This window comes from Neodiprion fabricii, chromosome 5 (assembly GCF_021155785.1).
Source record: "Neodiprion fabricii isolate iyNeoFabr1 chromosome 5, iyNeoFabr1.1, whole genome shotgun sequence".
Taxonomy (NCBI): Eukaryota; Metazoa; Arthropoda; class Insecta; order Hymenoptera; family Diprionidae; genus Neodiprion; species Neodiprion fabricii.
Window position 1 is genome coordinate 24,325,117 of NC_060243.1, and position 26,769 is coordinate 24,351,885.

At 38.9% G+C, this 26,769-nt stretch overlaps 3 protein-coding genes across 9 annotated transcripts in view; 1 reads left to right on the forward strand and 2 right to left on the reverse strand.

Moving 5' to 3' along the window:
* Positions 1–3,889: 3,889 nt before the first annotated feature.
* On the reverse strand, positions 3,890–10,067 carry LOC124182528. The gene is made up of 4 exons (XM_046569935.1): positions 9,063–10,067; positions 5,884–6,141; positions 5,347–5,514; positions 3,890–5,112 (listed from the first exon to the last, which is right to left on the reverse strand). Exons 1-4 carry the CDS (start codon positions 9,471–9,473, stop codon positions 4,684–4,686), a joined length of 1,266 nt encoding a protein of 421 aa, XP_046425891.1. The 5' UTR covers positions 9,474–10,067; the 3' UTR covers positions 3,890–4,683.
* Positions 10,068–10,180: 113 nt separating this feature from the next.
* On the forward strand, positions 10,181–14,564 carry LOC124182529 (dynein axonemal light chain 1-like). Of its 4 annotated transcripts, none has more exons than XM_046569937.1 (4): positions 10,181–10,690; positions 12,482–12,683; positions 13,181–13,458; positions 13,642–14,564. In XM_046569937.1, exons 2-4 carry the CDS (start codon positions 12,482–12,484, stop codon positions 13,795–13,797), a joined length of 636 nt encoding a protein of 211 aa, XP_046425893.1. In that variant the 5' UTR covers positions 10,181–10,690; the 3' UTR covers positions 13,798–14,564. The 4 variants fall into 4 exon arrangements, with proteins under 4 accessions (XP_046425893.1, XP_046425895.1, XP_046425894.1 ...); XM_046569939.1 differs by lacking the exon at positions 10,181–10,690 and adding an exon at positions 11,543–12,147; XM_046569938.1 differs by lacking the exon at positions 10,181–10,690 and adding an exon at positions 11,543–12,123.
* The window catches only part of LOC124182527 (BAI1-associated protein 3), a 107,594-nt gene continuing 94,967 nt past the window's right edge, over positions 14,143–26,769 (reverse strand). For 2 of the 4 annotated variants that reach the window (XM_046569931.1, XM_046569932.1), the window contains exons 13-27: positions 26,539–26,708; positions 26,369–26,476; positions 26,089–26,238; positions 25,473–25,524; positions 24,709–24,750; positions 21,280–21,425; positions 20,471–20,687; positions 20,247–20,321; positions 19,919–20,032; positions 18,601–18,816; positions 18,289–18,504; positions 17,537–17,731; positions 17,005–17,249; positions 16,567–16,775; positions 14,143–16,042 (exon numbers count right to left, since the gene is read on the reverse strand). In XM_046569931.1, the coding sequence (XP_046425887.1) occupies positions 15,948–16,042; positions 16,567–16,775; positions 17,005–17,249; positions 17,537–17,731; positions 18,289–18,504; positions 18,601–18,816; positions 19,919–20,032; positions 20,247–20,321; positions 20,471–20,687; positions 21,280–21,425; positions 24,709–24,750; positions 25,473–25,524; positions 26,089–26,238; positions 26,369–26,476; positions 26,539–26,708 (2,250 nt within the window). In that variant the 3' untranslated portion in view covers positions 14,143–15,947. The remainder of the gene's footprint in view (positions 16,043–16,566; positions 16,776–17,004; positions 17,250–17,536; positions 17,732–18,288; positions 18,505–18,600; positions 18,817–19,918; positions 20,033–20,246; positions 20,322–20,470; positions 20,688–21,279; positions 21,426–24,708; positions 24,751–25,472; positions 25,525–26,088; positions 26,239–26,368; positions 26,477–26,538; positions 26,709–26,769) is intronic. The other 2 variants (XM_046569933.1, XM_046569934.1) reach the window with 2 other exon arrangements.

Genomic DNA, 26,769 nt, shown 5'->3' on the forward strand with positions numbered 1-26,769 from the left:
GGACGAGGAGGACGACGAGGTGGCCGAGGAGGAGGCGGGGTGGGTCGTGGGAGAGGACCTCTCCTCTCCTCAGAGGAGGGGAGGGGGAGGGGCAGGGAAGGGGAAGAGGTGGGCGGGCAGGGGGTAGGGAAGGGAAGGGAAGGGAAGGGGTGAGGAGCGGCGGGAGGTGGGGAGGGGCCGGGGAGAGGGAGGGAGGGTGAGCGGGCGGGCGGGCGGGCGGTCGGGTGGGCGGGTGGGCGGGAGGGAGGGAGGGACGGAGGGAGGGAGGGCGGGAGGGACGGAGGGAGGGAGGGCGGGAGGGGTGAGGGAGGGAGGGAGCAGGAAGGGCCGGGCGGGCGGGTAGGCGTGTAGGGGACTTGCACTGACATCCGTCGTCCACTCCCTCCCGCCCTTCTGCCCTCCCACCCTCCCGCCCTCCCTCCCTCCCTCCCGCCCTCCCTCCCTCCCTCCCTCCCTCCCTCCCACCCACCCGCCCTCCCTCCCTCTCCCCGACCCTTCCCCGCCTCCCGCCCCTCCTCACCCCTTCCCTTCCCTTCCCATCCCTTCCCTTCCCTTCCCTTCCCTTCCCTACCCCCTGCCCGCCCACCTCTCCCCCTTCCCTTCCCCTCCCCCTCCCCTCCTCTGAGGAGAGGAGAGGTCCTCTCCCACGACCCACCCCGCCTCCTCCTCGGCCACCTCGTCCTCCTTCTCGTCCACCTGGTCCTCCTCCTCGTCCAGCTCGTCCTCCTCCTCGTCCACCTCCGACCACCTCGGGCAATACCTGGAATAGTAACGAATATTTTTAGTATAGGAACACATTAAAAATATTGTGTAAGGATTATTGTAATCAATCAATTAATTAATAATATAGTAAATTGTACAAGATTATTCATAGCTACTGAATATGTGCTTGCACGAAAAATGAATTGAAATAATTTATTGTAAGCGTGACAAGTTTGTAATATTACAGATGAGATATAATTACAATTGCCACCAGATATTATGAGAATATTAATTAATTAATTAATAATATAAGAAATTGTATAAGATTATTCATAGCTACTGGATATGTGCTTGCACGAAAAATGAATTAAAATAATGAATTGTAAACGTGACAAGTTTGTAATATTTCAGATGAAATATAATTACAATTGCCATTATATTATAAGAATATGAATTAATTGATTAATAATATAAGAAATTGTATAAAATTATTCATAGCTACTGGATATGTGCTTGCACGAAAAATAAATTGAAATAATTTATTGTAAACGTGACAAGTTTGTAATATTACAGATGAGATATAATTACAATTGCCACCAAAAATTATGAGAATATTGATTAATTAATTAATAATATAAGAAATTGTATAAGATTATTCATAGCTACTGGATATGTGCTTGCACGAAAAATGAATTGAAATAATTTATTGTAAACGTGACAAGTTTGTAATATTACAGATGAGATATAATTACAATTGCCACCAGATATTATAAGAATATTAATTGATTAATTAATAATATAAGAAATTGTATAAGATTATTCATAGCTACTGGATATGTGCTTGCACGAAAAATGAATTAAAATAATTTATTGTAAACGTGACAAGTTTGTAATATTTCAGATGAAATATAATTACAATTGCCATTAAATATTATAAGAATATGAATTAATTGATTAATAATATAAGAAATTGTATAAGATTATCCATAACTACTGAATATGTGCTTGCACGAAAAATGAATTGAAATAATTGAATGTAAGCATGACTAGTTTGAAATATGTTATATAAAATATAATCCAAATGCCATCAAATATTATAAAAGTGTTTTACTTACCGAGCACAAATCCTCGTCCCGCTCCTCCTCAATCGCCGCGATTACCCGCAACCACCCCTAACCACCCCCAACGACCACCGCCAACTACCTCGAGTTGTACCTCGAATGCTAATAAATATTTTCAGCATGAGAACAAATCAAAAATACCGTGCAAGGTTTAATATAATTTTTTTATCGACATATTTGACCAAAAAGATTATGAGAAGATCGTAGAGTTATAGAAATTTTATTAGCGGACTGACAGCTACCGAATTTGGGGTTGCGCGAAAAACGAATTGAAATAATTTGTTGTAAACATGAACCAAGAACCACGGAGCGCTTATCCTGGTAGGCAAGAAATTTTATTAGCGGACTGACAGCTACCGAATTTGGGGTTGCGCGAAAAACGAATTGAAATAATTTATTGTAAACATGATCCAGGAACCACGGAGCGCTTATCCTGGAAGTCGAGAAATTTCATTAGCGGACTGACAGCTACCGAATTTGGGGTCGCGCGAAAAACGAATTGAAATAATTTGTTGTCAACATGAACCAGGAACCACGAAGCGCTCATCCTGGAAGTCGAGAAATTTTCTTAGCGGACTGACAGCTACCGAATTTGGGGTTGCGCGAAAAACGAATTGAAATAATTTATTGTAAACATGAACCAGGAACCACGGAGCGCTCATCCTGGTAGTCGAGTTTCACCGCGTAGCGGACTCGAAGCGTGGAATCCGGGAGGTTGAGAACCCGGTACTCGAAATACGTAGCGGACCCGAAGCGCGGGATCCGAGAGGTTGAGAACCCGGTACTCGAAATTTGCGGAGCGCGACTCTCAACCGTCCGCTCTACTGCGCGGTTGTTACCAGACTGAGGAACTCGGCTAGCCGATTCTAGATTGGTGACATCACTTTCCGAACATCCGAAAATTCAAACTCTGGTTTCGAACTGTAATACTAGGTATGATGATGTATGATGTATGATGTACGATGTATGATGTATGATGTATGATGATATGATATGATGTATAATGAGTTTAGGTTTCACATTTCATACAAGAAATACACACTTTATCTCTCCTGCCGATTCCAAAAACCTGAATTTTCGTCATTTTTCAGCAGGTGCTTTTTCCTTCGTCATTTCTCTTCTGTTGATCCCACGCTCTTTTCGCTGCGTTTTCTGAGTTTCTTGGGGTTCAATTGGTCGGAAAAGCGTCATAAGAATCAATTCTGAGACGAAAAATTTTTTGGTGAAAAAAAAAGGAAGGTTAACCCCTTTGTATTTTTGGCGAAAATTTTCGCGATTTCGAAAAGTGCTGGAATGAATTAATGGTGGCACTATTCAGACGTGATTTTGCGAGAGAAATCGATTAGGCGCAGTCTCAATACGCTGCGATCAACGCATCGAAAGTTACAGCCAAAAAACGAAAACCTGAATTTTCGTCATTTTTTAGCTGGTGCTTTTTCCTTCGTCATGTCTCTTCTGTTGATCCCACGCTCTTTTCGCTGCGTTTTCCGAGTTCCTTGGGGTCCAATTGGTCGGAAAAGCGTCATAGGAATCAATTCTGAGACGAAAAATTTTTTGGTGAAAAAAAAAAGGGAGGTTAACCCCTTTGTATTTTTGGCGAAAATTTTCGCGATTTCGAAAAGTGCTGGAATGAATTAATGGTGGCACTATTTAGACGTGATTTTGCGAGAGAAATCGATTAGGCGCAGTCCCAATACGCTGCGATCAACGCATCGAAAGTTACAGGAAAAAAACGCCAACCTGTGATTTTCACATTTTTCAGCTGGTGCTTATTCCATCGTCATTTCTCTGCTGATGGTCCTACGCTCTTCTGGCTGCGTGTTTTGAGTTCCTGAGCGTTCAATTAGTCAGGAAAGGGTGAACCAAATCGAATCTGAGTCGAAATATTTTTGCTGAAAGACGCAGATACCGAACCACTGAGTCCCTGTTTCGACGTTACTTTGCCAGCGCAACCCATCGAATGTGATGGTTTTGCCAGAAATCATAAAATTTGCTCGACAATCTCTAAGAGGAGGGGAAGAGAAATGTGAAAGTCATTGCTACGAAGTTCTACTTTTAGTGCAGTCTCAGTTTATTCAATATCTTTTCAATTCTGTACAAGTGTATAAGGTTCAGTGTTCAGTACTTTAACAAGTTGTTCAATAGTATGTAAAATGACAGACAAATAGCTATGCAGAAAAATGATCGAATTTCACATGACATATTTGACTCATATATGATGAAGAAATGCAATCTATGTTACTTTCGGCATAACATGAATAATGTTATCGAAGATAGTAATCATTGTAGTATGTCACTATAGTTTAAGTTCGGACCTGCACCCAGGTGTAATCTACCTTTACAAGATACGATATGTGTAAAGATGTGTTGTTTCTATTTCATACAACCTGTGTTTGGGTCAATAATGAAATTAATATCTCCGTACTTTTTTGCATTCTCGAAGCTGTTGGTCCTATTTTGCGCAAACATGCCTGATTTGCAATACTTGGGTCAAATTAGTCTCAAAACGGTCGTTTAAATTGATTTCGAACCGAAAAGTGTTCAATCTAAAAAAAATTTTGATAACAGGAATGATCTTTGGATTTCACACGCTCGATTTCAGTGGATTTAGAAAAAGAATATCATGCTACACTACGAGACATCGCTTCTCAAAACGCTGTAATGAAACTAAACAATAAATGCGAAGAAACCCAAAATTCATAGCTGAATTTCAAATGTACCAATCGTTTCATTTATAGATTTTCGTTCTCGTCCTGTTCAGAACAATCCCAAGAGGCTGTACTATTGAGTGGTGAAGAGCTCTTCATCCACTTCTAAGTCTTTGTCATTTTCATAAAAAGTCTTGTAAACTTATGGTACATTAAATATAGTTTCTGTCAATCAAATCTTTGTAAGTGTCTCTCAAAGTGTTCCGCCAGAAATAGTCTCTCTGAATTCGATCTTCTGAATCCGCAATATCTCTATTTAATGCCTCGAAAGCCTTGACGTCATCTCCTTGGCTAGTGAAAGCCGGAAGAACCATCATGGCTGTTATACCAGTACTGGTACTAAATTTTCTCATTTGCCTCAATAATTCTTCATAAGGAAACAGTTTCTGGGGTTCAGAGCCAAGCTCATAAAGATAAGCTGACAGCGATTCGTGGTAGATTTTTATCAACTCGTCGAAGTATCTGTTCCTCAACTCTTGGTTGCAGCTGCAGAATAGCACGTACGAAATGTCTATCGCCGGTGACACGTAACGCACTGATTGAAAATCCAAAAAGTATAAGTCCTGTGGTTCCCCGTGGTCCTGAAACATCGCCACAATCATGCGTCAATGTGAATTTCATAAAAAAGTGATTGAACCTAATACCTGTAGGTATAATTTAACATTTTAAATATTTATGTGCAGGTCATTTTGATATCCTCTAGATGTCATATTTACGGCATTAAACTTTATCTTGTGTTCGTCTCCCGGATTGTTTACGATGTATCAAGTTATAAAACGAATCGTTGATTAATTAAAAATTGCGCCATGGCTTACCTCGTCGTACTTGAAAAGCAAATTATTCGTCCATAAGTCCCCGTGATTCAAAACCGCATACGGTTCGGCGTTACATCCTGTGAATGGACAGGCGAAGTCGTCGCAGGTGACAGCTTTTCGAAACTCCGTAAATCTTTTCGTGTACCGCGGATCCTCATCGGCGAGAGCCTGTGGGATACGGATTTATTGCAACAACGAGTTATTTAAACATAAACGAATCGTTTTTTTGGAAAAATATTCATCATGCAATCGCTACAAACAAATTAAAAAAGGAATGACTTTTTGATTTTGGTGGTTGGCATTAATTAGAGTGAAGGGAAAAAATTTTCTGGAATGATAGGACCTGGTCTCAGATTGTGGATGGCTTGATTTTTCCTATTGGTTGATTATTTGGAATCAATATTTCTTAATTTGTTGAAAATCTAAACAGTCAGTCGGACTGTATGTTTCGTATGACCTGAAATGATATTTGGCCTAAGGACAGGTCCTATATCAGAACAAAACCATAAAGAATAGTCGCGTTTGCTGATTTCTTACCATTTTAACTAGGTTCTCCAGAATCTCGCAACGCTCAATAAAACTGGGATGCTGCAACACATCCGGTCTGAAAAGCGGTTCCTTATGGTGGGATATTTTGCTTGCGAAGAGTTCCTGCTTCTGATCGCGAAGCCCAAAACTCACTGCGTGAAATCGTCCCAGAGCACGCAGAACGAGAGATGCATGCGCGAAATCCAGCTGCTTTATTCGGTCGCGCATCACGAATCCCTTCGACTGCAAATCTTCCATACAAATCGCCTGGGGTGAAAAGGACACACGTTTAAAATTTAGCGGACTTCGATCTTACATACATACTACACACAAACATGGCGTACATATGCTGAACTCTTTGATATTATATGTAAAAAATTTCCTACACATGGAAAATTTATATGTGCCGATTTCTACGATTTCTACCGTGACTAATCAAACCGGTCGCAGCAAATCTGATCAAGGGTATATATTGTATTTCTCAGGAAAAAAATAGGGTGGTACGATTAAGGATCGAATCAGATTGCATTGAATAATGAAACTCGATTCGGAAATTAAAGTGATCCATTCTTTACAATTTACAGCCCATGGAAGTCACTACGCGCTATTTTACGGTAAACAAGACAATGGCACGAGTCGGTTGATGACGATTTCATCATCCGTTTAGGAGCTCTGTATAGTTGAACTGAAAATCAAATTATCCACGACATTTTAGTTTTACGAAAACTTCGGAAGACTCGAGAAATTCAACCTAATTGAAAAATTCTGATTATTCAAAAAGATGAAATTGCTCGACAAAGTTGGATTGTTCAAAGACTCGAATTATTCAAAAATCGAATCTAATATTGATATTCGAAATGAATTTTGAATGACTCATTGTACTTGATTGCATGTGTATTTTAAGAAAAGTTGTCTAGTTGAATGGCGATATGATAACTTTTTATGTAAGAAATTTCAGACGAAAGTTCAGAAACGGTCAGTAGTTTAATTATGGTAGATTTGTCGTATAAATTTCAAATCAGAATATAATGTGCCAGATATAATGCACTTGGCCGTCAAGGAAATGCGACGATCTCGAGAACTTTACGGTTTTAATTTAAATTTGGAATACAGTGTGAATACGGGGTTAATTAAGAGTTTAGCATCCGATAAAGAAATGACAATCTGCCAACAAGTTATCAGTCGGATGATATCCGTCATGCAAACATTTAATCAACGAAACGTCAATAAAAACGATGCTGCACTGAGGATAATTGAATGCGCTATACTTGGTAGAAGATTGTGGGGATTACCAGAAAATGAGGTACAAGTAGCTATTTTGTGCAGCTATAGTTGTCAATACTACATTCTATGGTCATTGCAACGAAAAATCAATTCGTTTTATTTACTACATTTTATAAGTTGGGTAAAGCCTTAACATCAATTCCTTGTTACGCTAGCATTAAATTGCCACGTGAGTGTGAGTGTTACCGATGTGTGAACAGTTCTTGGTAAGATTCCTTATCGTTAGAGCCTTACGGTGACAACAGCAGCAGAACTCGTTCGTTGAACCCACCACCGCATGTTCCGAATTACGTATGTCAATTGACGTCTCTCTCACTCATAAAAGTTGGATACATCAAAAGTCGACTAAGAAAATTTTTCTTCGCCATTCCCGAGTCAAAATCCTTATGTACAAATTTTTTTCCCGGCCTCAGGTCTCTTTTGAACTTGATCCTAATTCAAATGTGACTTGCAATCCTATCGTGACGTATTTGGCAAATAGCAAACCTACACTGTGCTGATTTTGCCGTTTGTAAAGTTTCAGCGAAATTGGCAGCGTTCCCACGTCGCGTGAATACTTGATTTGTATGCCATTAATTGATACTCATACGCTTTCAGAAATGCATAGTCGATTTCAACATTATTCGACGGGAAACGACCACAATATTTTACTGCTGAAAATAATTACATGTGGTATTGCAGTATGGATTACAATAATATCATTGTTTGAAATTACTATATGCGTATAGCGGAAATAATTTAACATTTTCAGAGTTATTTTTATTAAACATATTGTAACATTAACAATAAGGCGACAGTGAAGAATTTGAGTCTATTGTCAACATAAAAGAAAAAATATGAGTACGATAATAAATATTACATTGACTATAAATGGAAAAAATGAAATATAAATAAAATGTAGATGAAATATAACTAAAATATAAATAACATATAAAAACTCTTTAAATCCTGTCCATTGTTCTAGCGATTAAAATTACACATTCATTCTAAACATTCGCAAATAAATTGAGATAAAATACGCCGGAATTCACACTGGGATATGAAATTGTCTATAGTGATGATGTAAAAAGTTGGTCAGTCATAAATATATTAAAAATCACTCATCCCTTGATTTAATACTCGGCAGCAGCTCCGTCGTGTAATTGTCCATGTGATTTTGCGAATCTTTTTATAAAATTTGGAATCCACGATCTTCTCGACTTTTCTTCGCGGCGATTCCGTAATGCGAAGAAGTTTGTAAAAATTGTTGATTCCTTGGATCTCGTAACTTAGCTTTGTTTTTTATTATTGACTGACGCGTTAAGATTCGTACGGATGTTTACTGGCGAGGTCGATGTGCTAATTTAATTTAAATTACCGTTTACAATGGTTAAACAATCACTACGGGGAGTTATAAATCGGTTGGTCGGGCGTCTTCTTATAATATCGTAACAATACTTAATCATGCAGAAAACCAACCGTGTACCCTATTTGTTCGTTTCTTTTTCTCTAACAGAAGACCGTATACTCACTGAAAAATGCGTTCATAAACTGTGAATCTTCAATTCAACGAAATGATTTAGTTTATCCTGATGTGAAACAATTTTAATTCGCCTAAATACGTACTTTGTTATTTTTATCATGGAAAAAATATTGTCTGCACATTAAAAAATTTGTTATTTATTTTATAGAAACGCAGCATCATTCGATGGTGACTTAACGGACTCAATTTTTTGGCATCATTGAACGAAACCATTTTGTCAAAGCAAAACTGTTTGTTATTCGCAAAAAGCATCTTCTGTAGATTAGGAATAATGAAAAACTTCTTTGAGTTGAATGAATTTTTATCAAAGACAATTCACTTCGTAGATAATCTAAGAACCATTGTCCGAAAATTTATTTCGGGCTTGTCACCGACAGCTTACCTCCTTGTGATCGATGCTGGTAGAAAAATAGCACTCTGGAATATTTGCTAATGTCTTGCGATGAGCTTGTAAGAACTCCTTGAATATCGGCACGATTTCGGAGTAGAACTCGTGTTCCCGCAAGAACAAATGTTCGATTTGCATTATTTCGCGAACGATTTCATTCGTGGGAGGAATTTTAAATATCGTTTGAATTTTGACAGGTACTCCGTTTCTCTGGCCCTCAATTTCGACACGATAAATCACGCCCGCGTAGTTGTCACCCACTTTTGAACCAAGTGTTACGCAGAACTTGGGACTTCTAATCCCCAGCGTTTCAACGACCCGTCCCAAGTATTCTTGGAGATGTTCCGATCTAAACAAGTCTGAACAACGAGATTCCGGCTCATCTTCAGTTGCTCCCGACATCATCGACTAGTTTAATAATTCGCCTACGATATAGTTCCAATGCGTGCGGCAATGTCGAACATCCGTTACTGGCAAAAATTCCACAACTACTCGGACCGCACTCGATCCAATACAATTAGGGCACTGATTCGATGGACCGTGAGCTGTAGACTATAATGGGCCTTGTAGAAGAAATTATCATACGACCTACTGAAGAGTGCCCGTCTCTCTTCGCCCGAGTGAAGGCTAGAAATGAGCTGCAACCAGTTCGTCTGCTAGCCATTATGCAACGAGGTGTCGGAGAAACGACCGTGCTATCTTGTTCCACCTGTCGTACCTAGGGACCGTTCGAAACACCAGCGCCGATTTCACTTTTGAGAGCTTGACGTTTTTTCGTCCGCGTATTCGTCGCGAAAATGCCTCAATTCGTTGCGTTTCTTCTGAACTCCTCTCGGGTAAAATGAACGCAATCAAATAACGTAATTTCTTTCTTTGACTGACTGATTCTTCAGGTATCATCAATCGTCGTTAAGAAGAAACATGTACGTGTCAACCATACGCGATAGCAATAAAAGCTCTGATACTTGTGTCTGCGATAATCCCGACTCCACTCCACGCTTCTTTCCGACATTTTAAACTGTATCGAACGGACTAGAACAGAATTCCACTACCTCTATTCACGCATGCAGGAGTGGGGGCGACGAAGATCCGCACAAAGAGGAGACCAAGGACAGGGATTCCTGTATATAGATTCCATTCCGTAACGTTGCGTTTCACGACATTGCGGATCATGGCATTGCGTTTCCAAACATCGTGTTTCACAATGTTCTTTCGTAACCCTCTCAGAAGTAGTTTCACTCTAAAAATATTCGTATGGTTCCCATCAGTCGGAACTGGATCACAAAAAATTGTAAATCTGTGTCACGTTGATAAAAATGATAATGTATTGGTGAATTCAATCGTTAGATTTTTATGTATATTATCCATCATCGTATATTTTCTTGTTTATCGTTTATCACACCGAGCGGATTCCTTGCAAAAATCATGCATACGACGACGTACCGGCGCACAGACAAACGAAGTTGCATCGAATTTTTGGTAAGATGGTAAAGATGCAACTGTAAACGGCGTCTGCTGTAGACAACCAAGTGGGGATTTGTGTAACTCGGAGAGGAAAGGAGCGGAAAAATGTAGTACGGGAAACTTCCTACTCTATCGGACCTAAATCAAGCTGGATTATCATAAGCAAATCGTTAAGCATATGGCACTGCCATTAGCCCTGCACCCGATTCCATGTTTACAATCGGTCCATACGATAAATTAGATGTAACTTCGGTTTGTCGACTAACTTCCGGATTGTCGTTGTTCTGACATCTTTGCGCCCCGCTAGGAATCCGTTCGCGCTATCGTAGCCCAGTTAGATTAGGTCGTTTAAGCGATCGATTTAGACAACTTTATACAATATGTATTTACGAATTGCTGGAATCGAAAGGAATAGTTAAATTTTTCTGTAATCTCTTCAACCAATGGCTTCGCGATACAAATATTATTCGCATTATATTTTGGGTTGGCGGACATTGGTAAATGCGTATTAATTGGGAAAATGAATTCCAGTGTAGGTATTACGTGGTTCAATAATTGTATTTTCAAGTCATGTTCCTCCTCTACAAAACTATATTATTCGAACGAACGAACTCAAGCTTATCGATCGAGGTGTGTATAATAACGCAACAGTTCGACATGTTTAGTCTCAACAAGAAAACACCCAAATTGTTTTCAGTTCAGTTCATCAATCTGATAATCAGTCGCATAGCCAGTTTCGTCGTATTTGACCGCGTCAGCTGATTTAAAGCAGGTGTATTGTAAGTGGATTCCACTAGTTCGTGCTTATATATATATATTGTATATTTAATTGCGTGAAAACAAACCTGGGTGGATACGAAGTAAAAGGCATTGAATTCATTATTTTTGCGAAGGCTAGAGCAAAAATAGCCGTAAAATGCAATGCTTCAAGACTAACCGATGAGACAAGTTACGCTTCTTGTGCGAGCAATTTTACGAAACGCTGTAGCGTGTTTTTATGACTTTGCGTCGTACCAGTCGACGATAGCTTTAGGGTAGTCATGGCTGCGAAGTTATCGGAACTATCCCAAACAAGTGCTTGCTGCTGAAGCTAGCCGGCCGGAAAATGACTGGGAAGAATATGTAACGATTGGTGAAAGTATTTTATAAATTTTTAATCTTTAAAATTCAGTTTATACAATCGGAATATCAGCGGTATAATGTTGCCAGTGTTGGTGATAATTGAAGGTAATTATAGCACAAAAAGAAACCCGCTATTGCGAAACGGAACCAAAATCGATTGTGCTTGATGTTGGGGAACCGAAAAATCTGACATTTGAAACGTATTTAACCCATGTGTTCATGGAATCCTCAAAATATTGATCAACGTGAATCTCTTTCGGGAATTGAGTCTAAACCCGCTTCATCTCTTGAAATGAAAGATAAGATTGATAATGAACGTGAGATAAATCCTATTTGACTTGAATCAACGTTTGATTTGCGGTGTTGATAACCTAACGTATCAAGCACGACGTGATGATGTAACTGAAAAACTGCCGGCTTCACGCGACGTTCAGTTGAGGACTACATGGAAGATAACTAAATCGCATAAGTGAGCAAATAACGAGTTGACTCGGTATCGTATAATTTGATGCTGACGATTGTCGATTTCGATTAATTTTTAAATTAAGCTTTTGTCGGTGGAAAAGTACCTCAATCCGACAATGCAAGCACTAAAGAATTTGCCACACATGTAATTATACAAGAATAATTCTGTTTGCGGTGGTTTTTCTTTTAATTCTTTTAGGAACCAATTGTGACTTCGCATGGATAAATTCGAAATTTGGCGTAAACTAAGAACGGCTAAATACTAATTAAAGACCTTTTCTACGGTGACAAGTATAAATTTCATCAAGGTAAACTCTTCCGCGTTTACGTTTTGTTCCTATATTCCTTTGATTTTCGAACAGATGTCTGGCGTGGGAAAGCCTACCACGTGTAAAGATGCTATCAGAAGATGGGAGGAAGCAACCGGACTTGAAGCGTCTTCCGCGGTCGAAGTCAACCTCAGTTTTCAGTGGCCACCGATCGAGAAAATGGATAACGCTTTGTCTGTCCTCGTAAAGTGTGAAAAACTTACCTTGTCGACTAACATGATCGAGAAGATTGCTGGTGAATTGAATATCATTTTCAATCAACGTTTGTCGATAGCACAGCATAGCCTGTATTCATTTCCATTCCCCAGTGAACCGTAGAATGATTCGATCGATGCTGGATTTTCGAAATTTATTGCTTTTAGTCCAAAATCTTGGATGCCTACAATTAATACATTAATTGTAAGTCTCGTTGATTGTTCGTTTAGAGAGAAGAAATTGCAGAAAAACATGATATTGTAGTTGTTATTTTTCGCTCTGGAAATATGTGCGGAAATCTATACCGTTTTACGTTTTTTCGGCAAATATAAAATTATTTCGTACAATTTTCGAAATCATTGTAAAAAATATCGGTTGTACAAATGCGTTCACTCTTCTGAATATTTTTTTTTCTTATTATCTGTGAATTGAATTTCACCTGATGAATACCTAGTTTACTTTTTCTTCTGTTTAAGTAAGTTTTCAAACTGTTCCCACACGAATGACACCCCGTGTTCAATCAGACTGATTCTGCAGGTATTTCGTCATTGAAAAATTTGAAAATTCTCTCTATCGGTCGGAATCTAATCAAGGCATTCTCCGGCCTCGAACCGCTGATAGAAACATTAGAGGAGTTGTGGATATCGTACAACAGCATCGAAAAAATGAAGGGAATAACTTGCATGAAGAACCTCAGAGTTTTGTACATGTCGAACAACTTGGTACGCGAATGGAACGAGTTGTCCAAGCTGCAGGAGTTGCCGAGCCTTAGAGATCTGCTTTTCGTTGGAAATCCTCTCTGCGATGGCTTAGAGGTAATGGAACTCGACAATCACGCGTCTGAAAAATCATCATTTTGCATGTCATATGTTACGCCAAATATTATCGTATTACGTTACCAATAGCAATTCCTTTTCCAATCGAGACACAAGATTAGCTCTCCGGATTGTGATGAGTTTCTGGATTTCCAACATCCCTTACGCACTCTACATTTTCAGACGGAAGCTTGGAGAGCAGAAGTAGCCAGGCGTCTTCCAAACTTGGAGAAACTCGACGGAGAGCCAATTATTCGCACCGAGGATGGACCCTTGGGAGCTTTGGCGAAAACCGAATGTCCACCATTGCCAAAATCGCCGGAGCAAACAGCGGGATGATGCTGTCCATTGATTTGCGTATCTTCGTGCCGTTATTCAGGGTTTTTCGTGCATCGTCGTGGTCTACGTTTAATTGTCACGGCATTGACAGCAAGTGCGGTAAAACAGCATCTAGGGAATGACCACGATCATAGATCTTCGATGATATCTTTAGAGGGAATATTTTTTGTCAACCTATAGACGCACGCGGAAATTTGGACAATAAATTCGTCACGATCATTTGTCGTCTAAGATATTTTACCATTTGTTACAACTTTATTTTGTAGAGGTAGCAAATGATGTTACGAATTTGTAAGAGTTTAATTATTAACATTACGTAGTACATTTTGACGCAGTAGAGGAATATTTTACATTTATAATCGTTTATTCGTTTCATAATACAAGATATAGATCGTACATCTGTTTATATTTAAGTTGAAAAAGGTTTTGTATAGACTCATTCATTATTTCGGCAGAAGAACTGCACGCGCGATGATGGATATAAAGTACAGAGAGGTATCTAATTCGATCAATAAAATGTCACGCTTCGCAGTGTTACGGTATTATTATATCAATACAATATGACAAGTGACAGGCAGCTGAAGAATTAGGTGTTTCTTTTTTTTTTTTCTATAAATTTCTTTTCCATAGAGTTTTAAAGTTTTATGTATAGATAGATATACGTTAAAATAAGGCAAGTGAGACGCGACGGTGCGTGTTTGTTAGAAAATTGACATGTGCGCTTATACGTGAGATTTATATCAATAATTATGCTGATGCAGTGATTAGTTCTCTTTCTTTGTTTTCTTTTTTCCCTTCCTTATCGTCGTCGGATAGATTTTATACGAAGAAACAGATTACACCCGATTCTCGAAGAGTCCGCGTTCAATGAGAAAAAAAATTGCTCAATCGATACGAAACGGTTATTCATTGTATGAATAAAAATTTTACGTATGTATGTACACATAAAAACATTCATTTTTACCGTGTTCCGAACAATACTCCAAGTAACAATTTTTCATTACCATGTTAAGTCAAGCACAGTAAATTTTCTGCAAAGAAATTATACGTGAAATGACGACTCTCAAGGTTTTTGCAATCCAATACTGCAGGCTCTTCGATTATCATGTATTACTTAAGAAATAGAGTGGATAGATCAGTTTCAGTTATCCAATGACACGTAAGAAAAATATTATTCACGCTTGCGAGGATTCGATTACTATCTATAAATGTGAAGCAAAATATTACCGACGCGAAGACGTTGAATCCCAAAAGATCGAACATCGTTAGAAATTGTTGAGAAAATTTTGTTATCAGCTCTCTTGAGCTCATAGAATTTTGCTATCGAACCAAGAAAAAAGAAAATGAAAGTTTGTCGGAAAGAAGGCTACGAAAAGGCGAAGAGCAATTGTTCCTTGTCACGGCATTCTGTTTAAAAAATATAAATAGCAACAGCGAACCCTCGCATGATTTTAGACATTCACCATATTGTTTATCTCATACATCGAGTTTTACTTGTTACTTCGACATCGACACAAAAATAGTTCTCCTGATTATCTTAATCGTTACTATTTGTTTGTTCGTAATTTAATTTTTCATATATTTATGTATCCCGATTTCTCCCCATGTTATTCATGATTTTCCTCTCATTTTCTTCACCTCTCAACCTTTCTTTTTCTAACAACATACATATTATCATACCTATTAAGTTAACACGATTCACACTTACAATTGGTTAGCGCGATATTTTTTGCCCACTTTTCGCTTAATACGTAATTTACAACAACTTAACGTCATCTGAATTTATAATCTTACATCATACGTATACACGCTTTGCGCGTGCATATACGACGATGGAGAAATAAGTTATGAAATTTGAATTGAACATGTCACCATGTTAATCGCGAATTTAGCCTATGACATTATTCTTGTACATATATAAATATGTATATAAATGATTGATCGCAACGGTATCGTTGCTATATGTATAATAAGATATACATGTACATACATACATACATACCTATACGTGTATATATATACATATATATATATATAGCTTTGCGAAACAGTGGGTTCAGGGGATGGATTTTGATTGGTTCTTTATTGATTGTGTCAACCACTAAATGGTCAAATATCTCGTGGTTTATTCCAATGGATGGAAAACTCTACTACGTCGCGGCAAAGCGCAATTTCTGCTTCTTCACAAAGTCCAAGGCCGATTTGTCGCCTGTTCGGGTCTCAAGAATTTGCAGGATTGGATGATCTACGTGAAACAGGAAAAAGGAAAACACATTACCGTCAGTGTTTCTAACGGCGGAACGATCGGTACGCCTGCGGCAGGCAACCGGAGTTACAGGTCGTATTCAGGTTGAGCACCGTATCTCGCAACGGCCATTCTAAAATTAAACATTATTTGTCGAAGTAACCTGAATATTAGGTGATAATCGTGTATTGAATATCGGATAATCAAACTGAGGGAAAAATGAGGCAATTATCAGTGGGAAGGTCATCAAATTCAGTTATTCATCGCGATAATGAGGTGGCGGGATACGGTGCTCAACCAGGACATAAGGTGTAACTCCGGTTGTCTACCTCAGGCGCACGAATCGTGCCGCTGTTAAAAATTCTCACGTTAGATACGCAAACCCAATTTCAGTTTGGAAAATAATCAACTAGTCACAAAAATCTGCTTTCGAATATATTGGATCGAAAAACAATTTCCACCTGATTCAAAAAGCTTCCTCTTATCTTATCTGAATTCTGTTTGCATTTAGCTTTGAAACTTACTTTTATTCTTCTGATGCATTAGTGGAAGATCCTGTTGCTTTAGCCCATGGAAGTTGTCTATGCTAGCATTCGAGTCCGCGACGCCAGGGATGCTGCTTAGACCGAGGAAAGCTTCACCCGCAAAGTCGTTCGCCGTCAAGACATCGTGATCCATGACGGTGAAAAGTATCATCGCGTCGGGACTTCGGCATTGTTCTACACTCACGGAACTGTGCACGAGAAAAATGTTACGATTTCCTTGAGGTGTAGGCTAGGTTCGTAAAAAGCAACTCATTCAAGTTCAAAAATTCTTGTAAAGCTGAGTTTGGTACGAAAATCACATTTCAGCACAACTTGCATCACCCAAATCATATATCGTAAGTTTTTGGTTGAGGACGAAAATTTTTGCTTTCATACGCTGAAACGATTATCATAAATCGCAATACACGGTATACTCACAACTCGAAACATTCGTCGAACATTGGATTGAGCGTTCTCTTTTGGACGTTGGTCTGTTGTTCGGCACAATGTGCGAACACCCTTCGGGGTAAAAGTTCAATAATAACGAAAGGATCGCTAAATCCGTTCGGGTCCAGGGGTATGACATCTCGGGCATTGAGAACCTCAACGCAAAGTGAATCGTGATTCAGATACGCTCGCACCGATAGAACGCCGTATTCAACAGCGTCTGTGTTTATTTGGTCCTGCGGAAAAAAACTAATGTCGTTTAACGAGAAGAGAAAAAAAAAAAAGAAAAATAAAGAAGAACAACGTCCAGGGTTTTATACGAATCTGCAAAGTCCGATGTCAATAAATAGACCGCGGTGCTTCTAGCCAATGAAAATTCCTTCATCGATCTACCGCGCATGCGTAATTGTGGAAAATATGAAATACGCGCAGGTAGAATGTGCAGAAGTACTTTACGGTTAAGGCGTGGAAAAGGCCGAAAATTTCAAAAACACTTTCGTCAGCTGGAAGCCGCATTATTCACCTGCAATCTTTGCTGATAATATCTGTCTATGAGAAGGGCGGTGTCAGTTTTGTGGTACTGCAGCCTTTCCTCGACGTTAAGGAACCTTTCGCATCGCAGGACCTCGTGGAGCAGACCCTTTTCTTCGGCGTGAAAGAAATCCACGAGAAGGTCCAAAGCCTCGTGAAGTCTCTCGTAAAATACTGCGGGTTTGTCCTGCGGTTGATAATAGGAATTAATATATCCGTGTTTTACCTGCCGGATCTCTCAACAACAGATTCGGCCGTTCTGTGCGGGAGAACACAAAAGACTTTATTGTATAACCTAATTCACGACACGATTCCATATTTTTACACAGTTTTGTTATTCTCATGCGTATAATTTGATGACTAGAAGCAACCATGATTGTATTAAGTGTCATATGTTCGTGAATTTTACTTAACGGGATGGTCACCCTTTCACGCTTGATATTTGAGTTGATTTTGAGTAACCGTTGTCGACAGAGAAAAGTTCACAAGTCATCACAGTGATAGTATCTTTATTTTGATCTGTAGAATTTGATATATGGTCTACAATTTTTCAACTTTCGACTCATTACGCTCAAAATATTTTTCAACGCTTTTTAAACAACATCTTCGATGATATTTGTAGAATTTTTACGATAAGTTAACTCAAACCTCAATCGCAAAAGGACGATCATCGATTTAACATCTACACTTTAAGCGATCGGTATGAATTCTGTAACTCTGTGTGCACCATCCCAAAAAACTCACCCCGGTACTGCCGTCCATCTGGTTGCTCAATTCGCTCAAAACAACCTCCCAAACGTCCTGCAGGACCCTATGGAAGTTAATCGCCAGAAGAGAAGAATTCAGTATCACCAAATGAATGTCCAAATATTCCAAGAGTGGCGCCATGGCTTCAGAGGTGGGAAGTGAGTCCGGAGACCAAGCGAGATGGAACATTGTTTTCTTGAGCGGAGCCCTCATCTAGCAAATGAATTCGTCCAAGGAATCGAAGGTGAATGGGAATCGTAAATTCGTTCGAAAATCTTACTAGTAGCTGTTTCTTCCACGCAGCCTCACCTTCGCTCCGATTCTCGATATTATTTGATTGATGAACAAGAGCATTTGGCCCGGCGTTTGGTCCAGTGGTGAGACCAAAGCGTGGCGCCATTGGAGTCTGACCGAGTCACCAGCCTGACCCTCGAGAGACTTGAGGACTCCTTCGACGTTCAGCTCTTCTCCAAGACTCAAGAGCCAACGCCTTACGTACTCCAGACCGTTGATGGCGACGCACATCTGTAAAAGTGAAATCAAACTGATCGGAAATTTACTCGCGATTATAATTTTCAGTTATTATTTTTTAACGCTTGGCTTGAGGAACAGATTAAAGGAAATGAATTATAAGTTATATAGATTCTGCAAAAGGTGAACTGAAACTGTTCGTTTGTTACGTTTTTTTACATTGTAACGAAGTTGTGTTCAAATCCTGACCATTCAAAATATATTCACCATTTCAGAATTTATTCTTTTTTACGATATGTTATATTTATGAAAATACTCGGATTACGTTCAGCGAAGATAAATTGATTTTTTTCTCTAATTGCAGAAAATTGACGGAATAAAAATAAAATCGATAGCTCTCAACGCAAATTACCAGGTTTCAAATTTTTTGATCGAAATACATACTGTGAAATGAGTCCGTTTCAACTTTCTTAAACCTTTTTTGGTGTGCTGAGTTGCCATATCTGGTTATTGCGTTTTTAATGTGCGAGAAAATACGTTATAAAATGAGGCATTAATATCACAGCCAAGCACGATACATTTTCTGTTTAAACAGTAATTCAGAAAAGCTGCAGCTGACGCTTAAATATTCTATATTTGAAGCGAAGCATGAAGCTGAGAAAGAACTTTTGCTAAGTGGATCTACAACTATAAAATATTATACAATACAAACTTTGAATAAATAAGTGAACAGGGAAAATATCAATGCTGAAACTTACCGATTCTAAATAATCGCTGTGAGCATTCGACGTATTCATCAGCACGGTTCGAACGTTTAGTCTATTTTTTCAATACTACTCCAAACCTGAATTCCGTTAAGTTTTCGCAAAACCAGCGTCACAAAAAATCTCGTATCATGAAATCCAGCTTATCTGAACTGTTGCATATTAAATGGATCGGCGAGTCAATGCGAGGTCCTTGGAGAAGTTTAAAAAAAATTGCGGTTCTTGTAAGAAACGCAACTTTGTTTTCCCTTATCAAAGCTACGACTACTTAAGACAAAATACGGCGAGCAATCGACTTCGGTTTCGGACAGCGTGATGTAGGTAATGATATAAATGAAATCTAAATGCCAAGCGGTCGTGTGTTGTGGTAACGATTGCGAAGCGGTATCTACCTGTGCGATTACCTCATCTGTTGTTTTGTACGGAATCACTTCTTCGTAGTAGCCACTTTCGGCCAATTTTTGATGCGTCAATTCTGCGTAGTAGTTAGCAGCACTACAGATCGCCTGTGAAACAAACCTTTTTCAAATATCTGTGGAAGGTGTCAATTTCAGAAGCATCATAAGCATTTCCAAAATTTTTCTTTCGTATTCACGTTCGATTCTTTTCTGAACTTTGATTCAGTCGGTTAACAAGTTACACAATCATCCGAATACTTCTTTGACAAAATAAGTCGTAAATTATGATTTCTTTGCAGAATTATTCAGAGTGCGGACTCACGTCGATGATCTTCAAGACGAAATTGTATGAACCTGGTAAATCCGGCCAGGCTAATTGCTTCCAGAATTCTTTTATCTGAAACAGATTTTTAGCGATGATTCAGTGAGAAAAATAAAAAGCCAATCAGCAGATCTCTAACGAAAAACGAACGACATTGGATTACGACGCAATTACGTATCTTTTTTCTCACGTCATGTTTTATTCAGCTATTTTACAGCACGTACCTGGTAGAAACACGCTGTTGCATCAACTGCCGATGTGCAGTGCTTAACGATAAGCTCGCCTGTGCATATACGGTCAAGATCAGCAGCTCGTCTGATCCTCTGCATAGCCTTTAACTTTGCCAGATCAAGCCATTTGTCGACGGCTGGCTCAAACCATTGATAGTAAGAGCAGATGGCCAAACTCTTGTGATCTGATTGCGGTAAGTGGTCTTTCATGCTGAAAAACCGATCGGAAAAAGGTATTTTGGAAATGCATCACAATAATTATATAGCTCAGAATAAGCTACAAAACCAAAACTTGTTATTTCAGAACAAATACATACATGTGTGTTTGTATTTTTCACTTCTTTACTTATGTCCGAGAAATAAAGCTTGGACATTATTTTTTTCAAAAAGGTACCAAATTCGTTATTTTATCGTATACATTTACTAATTTTACTGTGCGTTGTAAATAATTAAGTTTTAAAACGGTAGCTGTGATCACATTTGAAGAATTTCTATCAAGCGATAAGGATTCATGTCCGGGTTGATTCATTTATTAGGAAAACAGTGTTTGTACTTCGATACGTTTTTCTTCTTGAATAATCTTTTAGATATTTTCCAAATTTCGTAATAGAGAAAAAATTAAATAAGCGGAAAAATTTTATCATCAAGATCCTTGAACGGTACTCTTTTTTTCTTTGTCCGCGGAGCACAAAGCAACGTCACGAGTAAGTCTCAACACCAGAAACTTCACTTCAGTTGTCGGAGAATTAAAGTCTAGGCCAGTATTAAAATACAGTTGCAATTCTTAATCCCATCATGCTTACTTGACGAATTCTTGGAGTGCTAAGTACAACTCAAAAATCGGTGTCCCGATCTCGGCTCCTGGGGGAAGGACGTATTCTTCATCGCGACCCTGCCCATGGAGCTGGAGACAAGCGGCTGTAACTCGAGCGCCAAGTTCATTGTGTACCTGCGATAAGAAGTTTACGTTATTCACTGAAATTCACACGCTACGAAACTTTGCCCATAAAAGATTTCGCGATGCTACAATGCTTTCGACAGCAAACGTTGAAGTACTTGAGAAAAGTCATTGAGTATGCAGGGCTTCCGATTTATCTCCGATCCAAAAGGTTACCACTCGTCTCACCAAACGAAAATTTATACTGCCGTAGCAAAAAATGAGTATAAGTGAAAAGCAGATAAAATTTTTTTATGTTCTTCTTCCGCCAGGTTGAAAAATTTCAAATCACCGTTTTCACGATTTTTTTTCTGCCTAGAACATAACGATTACAAAACATAGAGCTTCGTTTCTTTGGCAAAAGAAATTTGGAAAGTACGATGAGTTCAACACGCATTTTTCTCCGATTATCGATTAAAATACGTGGAAATAAAAGGAGAAATAAAATGTATGAAAATCCACATCTCTGTCGGAATATTTTATATTTTAATGTTAGATCAAACACGGATGAAATTCAAAGAGAACCATGTGCCGAACTTGTTGAAACCAGGATGGCCAAAGTTTGCGTGTTGATTCGATACGAAAGACGCGATGAGGGAGTCGTGCTAAATTGAAAACCAACAATAAGAAAGCTACAAGTCAAACAGGAAAAAGTCCCCTCATCTCAAACTGAGCGAATAAAGTCTGAAAGAAAGTGAGTATCTATTCAGGATAAAAGTTGATCCATCCGAAATGTGGTCGGCATACAGTCGTCGAATTGGATGGAAGATAGAATAGAAGTATGAAAAAAGTTTTGACACGGGTATGGAGTAGCGGAAGAAGACGGTTCAACTTCTTCCAACAAACATTTGCCGACAATGAAATGTAGACAAATGGAGAGAGGCTGATGGCGGCATCGGATCTCGTGCTTATATGTACGTTCAGTCGGACAAATGCCTAAATTAAAACTTTATCAAAAATTTCATGTAATTAAGGAAAATAATTTCCTAATCGCCTTTGAAAATTTTTTTACTCTTTATTCCTTCCAACCGGAATGACGAAGAAAGATTTGCGCATAAAATAATATGCAATTTTCAAATTGTGAGACTAAACTTTGCTTCAAAGCTTATTTATTCCGTTTCCAGAACTGCTACACATAACATTTACTCAAGGGAGGAAAAACCCATTAAACCAAAGTACAATAACGTTTGAAATGTTGAAATTCAACTTACTATATCGGTAATGAACGTAGCTTGATTTATAAATTAGAGCAACTGTGTCGTCTCACTAAACAATGAAATCAGTTACACGTTTCAATGATAATTACCGAACTAAATCAAGATTAAAGTCGGAGAAAAAAAAAAATTTTGCCCTGAAAAATAATTACTACGCGACGGAATCTACGTTTTCCCCCTTTGTTGAAAACGATTCATTACACTTGTCCCTTAACAGAGTTAGAATAGTTATTTCGTGCTCTCTATCAGCACCGATCTCTGTGGAAATAAGTAATGGTCGACTGGCGCACATTACGTTGCGCGTGCAATTTCCACAAGCTGATGTTATCTGACAGAAAAATACCCATAGCTATTATAGATAAGCTTGCATAGCGCACGGCAGAAAATATTCAGCTTCGAATCGTAATTCTGAGGTCAATGTTCACACGGGAATTATAAATTATACACTCTGGTTCTATGTCTCATCGAACCGCTCGCTATTACTGATCTACTTTCAACCGAACGATCGTTTAATGTCGCTGATCGAAAAGTGTAATAGAAATTTGAAGAATAATTGTGAAAACACCACAGATACGTGGCTTTGTTTAAAGATTCAAAATTCATCCGCTTAAGTTGGCCCAATCACTATGTCCAAATAATCGACATGAAATGACATTAATTCCGTCGTCGCCTTTTCTTTTTTTTTAATAGTTGTATAAATACTATAACTGTATAATATGGTATAACACAGCCAATTTTTCTCGGTGTATATATTTTGTAAACTAGAAGGCGCGCTGCTTTCTCCCAAATAAATAATTGAGTGAACAAACTGTTTAATCTTCAACCAGACACCTCGTAGAACATGCATGAATTTTTTTCAGAATTTTCGCAGTACGTAAAGTAGCCAAAATAAGGGCAAGAAGCACAAGACCCCATGTAACAGTCAACGTATACCGAAAACCGTGTAACAAGGTAAGGATTAAAAGTACACAGCGACTGGGCTAGGTTTAAAAATCATGGAATAGAAGAGAAAATTTTTATTGTGAAATGGCAAATGACTCCGCTTCTACCTGATTAACACTTTTTCATTTTTCACAAAATGGATCTGACAAATAAAATTACATGCACAGTGCGTGAATATTATTCCAGAAATATTATTACGATTGTATATGAATATTTAAAACCTAATATATAATGTTTTATCATTGAAATTACATATCAACCGTAAAATAACGTAAGTAATGGGGAATCGAATTTAAACTGATACTTGTAAGAAAGGTCGACAAATTTGCAATTATATCTACGCATCCAGGAACATTATACCTCACCCGATATGAGTGACAAGTGTCACTCAACGTCATCTGAAAAAATCTGGGTGAAGTAAATCATATGAAACATTTATTAGTTTTTTTTTTTTTTGTTTTTCTGTACACCAGGGAGCACAACTTTCAAAGAACGTAAAACACCATACATTCACATACTACTAATCGAATTATGAATACAGTACAAAAAGCAAGCAGCATAGAGCTTTCGCATGGCATAAAATCGAGCAATAAATTCTGTACGTGTACGTTGTGCCTGACATGCGGCATTAGGCAGTATAGCAATGGGGGAGGTGCGATAGTGTGAATAAGACTTGTCGTTTTTTTTTTTTTTTTCTTACGTCTGCGAAGTTCTATCACGTAAATCATAAGCCAAACTCTGTATAGCGGGCTATACGTTCATGTCGTAACCTAAATTGTTTATCCTATAGTCATTGAGAATCATTGGCATTAATCATTCTAGAGCGATCAGATTGTAATTAGACACGAGTTACACGAACGTTTGTCCTGAAAGTCGCATGCATTTGAAAATTTATCAAAGAGGTTACAACGATAACGATGCTCGAATCAGTGTGCGGTGTGTTTACAGTGGGTACATAGTATAAGGTATATTATACAGGTATAGTTTATAGCAGAGGTCGATGCTCGTATACCGAATTAAGAATATAGTTCTGAGGGCGTAGATAGAGAGAGAGATAGAGAGAGTGAGAGGGCGAAAGAGAGAGAGAGAGAGAGAAATAGAGGGGTGAGATACTAACATTGGTGTCTGATATAAAGTACCTCTGATGTGTGCTCCATGTGTGTCGCCACGTGTTCCGCCAGCTATGGACAAACATCTCGTTTACAGTTGGGTACCTCGATATTACCAGCTGACAACGATCTTTTAATCGTGTTGATTGATAAAATTATAATCATACCATTCGCCAAATTTTCAAATACGATCTGACTTATGGAATATAGGTACAAGTAACGCAATCTTGAAATGTATAGAATCGAAGAGTGAAATTCAAATCTCCTGATCAACGTGAATAAGCGCCACAGAAAAGTCCCGAAAAGTGATGTATGTTCATTGGTACTTCAATTTTCATTCTTATTCACGAATTTTTCTGAAACTCTGCAATTTTATTGCTCAATACGCATAAGCCTGGAGTTTATTGTTGCGAATAAGCTGGCTGACGTCACAAATGATCAAAAGCATGTAAAGCCAAACATAGCACATCGAGCAACGAGACACTGAACTTAGCGATGGGGGGGAAACTAGGGCGAAGCGAGCTTTCTTAGTATCTAATACAACTAGCCCCTCAACTCCCCCTGAAAAAAATGTAAATGCAGAACTCGGTTATCAGAGTGCAAGTATTCACCCATGTGTCGTAAGTTTAATACTTACTCTATGGTAAGATACGCTTCGCTCTAGTCGACCCCAAAGATTGTGATTATAATACATGTCAGTTAGCTAACATCACGAACGAATGCCGTGACTGATAGCAATAATTCAGTGTTTTGTTACAATTTTTCTTCTTCCCCTGAATATGTAATATACTTACCAATTTCTCCAGCTGCTTGTAAACGGCAGAGAAGTAAGGAACTCCGTTCGTACTGAAAGATAAAATGCAATTCGAGTTCAAGATTGAACAAATGTCTTCATAACAATTTGTATACCACATCTCGATACAAGCATTTGTACTTTTGGTAATTGTGAATTCTTGAAGCTGAAACTAAAGTTTTTGGGATTTTTTTACGGCCTGGGTTGTTTAGACGATTCACAGTCATGAGACTGGCTAGGTACGTTTGTCTGGACGTTACAATTGGGCGAGGCATTTGAGATTTACGCAGTTGACAATTAATTACCCGTCCTGCATGCAAGTGTTGGAGTTCCGAGGTTCAACTTCTCTGGCAAAGTCTCGATGAGGAACAATTGCAACGGCGAAATAAAGTACGCTAGAGTTCTCCAATTACTTCCGAGGCAGGATTTCTACCTCCTCGCATTGCGAGTAGTTACCACTCTTGAGAGAAACTCTTTCTTTTGTCATTCATGAATGGTAAGACTTATGACCCGACGGCCTTTGCCATCTGCTTCTGGCAAGGACGCCATTGTGGGAAACAAACGTGAGCGGAACAGCATAAAATTATGAATAATAATAAGCTCTCGATGCGACTTACTTTTCGAAGAGACTATTGTAGTAGTGCAACCCTTGCTGGAGGTCGACTAACAACGTCGTTACCAAGTTGGTAAAATCTTGCAGCACTTTATCCGCGTCCTGGTCAGGCTCACGGTCATAGTACATCGTCTGGTTCATTGTCTCCTCGTACCTGTATGGACATACACGTACGAATGTGACGGATGGAAAGATTGGGCGAAGAACTGATACAGACTTCTCAAGTATTCGCGTACGCATCCGTAGTTTTGTAATTGCAGTCCTGCATCGATAGCCAAACTCACCAGTCGTGTGTCCCTTTCCTGAGCGCGGTGATGATTTCGCCTCGGATTTCCTTGTTGAACGGACAGCACTTCCAGAAGGCCTTCATATTTGAGAGCAGACCAAGACACCTTCGGACAGATTGAAATTGTCACGTCAGGCTCCTGTGCACTCGATATCGAATTTATCTCACCTCAGTAGGTAGTCCAGCCTTCCAATTGCCGGTCTGTGAAGAGGTGGGAAGAGCACGCGATGCTGGCGAACCTGGTTCAGCGCCATTTCGAGAAAGACGTTAAAGGAGTCGGTCAAGCACTGCTCCTCGTCTCTGGAAAGCGTGTCTGTCGGCCACAGGGAGTCCAGATCCTACTCAACGAGATAGACATAATGTTGTCTGTAGTGTCTTAGTCCAGTTCTATGTGCGTGA

What these genes read in the sequence shown, in the direction of transcription:
- LOC124182528 (XM_046569935.1), bottom strand. Translation starts at nt 9,473, where the DNA reads ATGATGTCGGGAGCAACTGAAGATGAGCCGGAATCTCGTTGTTCAGAC. An exon ending in TGGAGAACCTAGTTAAAATG is followed by an intron (nt 5,515 to 5,883) that starts GTAAGAAATCAG and finishes CGTATCCCACAG; the next exon opens with GCTCTCGCCGATGAGGATCC. An exon ending in TGCTTTTCAAGTACGACGAG is followed by an intron (nt 5,113 to 5,346) that starts GTAAGCCATGGC and finishes GCGATGTTTCAG; the next exon opens with GACCACGGGGAACCACAGGA.
- LOC124182529 (XM_046569937.1), top strand. Translation starts at nt 12,482, where the DNA reads ATGTCTGGCGTGGGAAAGCCTACCACGTGTAAAGATGCTATCAGAAGA. An exon ending in CATGATCGAGAAGATTGCTG is followed by an intron (nt 12,684 to 13,180) that starts GTGAATTGAATA and finishes CTGATTCTGCAG; the next exon opens with GTATTTCGTCATTGAAAAAT. An exon ending in CTCTCTGCGATGGCTTAGAG is followed by an intron (nt 13,459 to 13,641) that starts GTAATGGAACTC and finishes CTACATTTTCAG; the next exon opens with ACGGAAGCTTGGAGAGCAGA.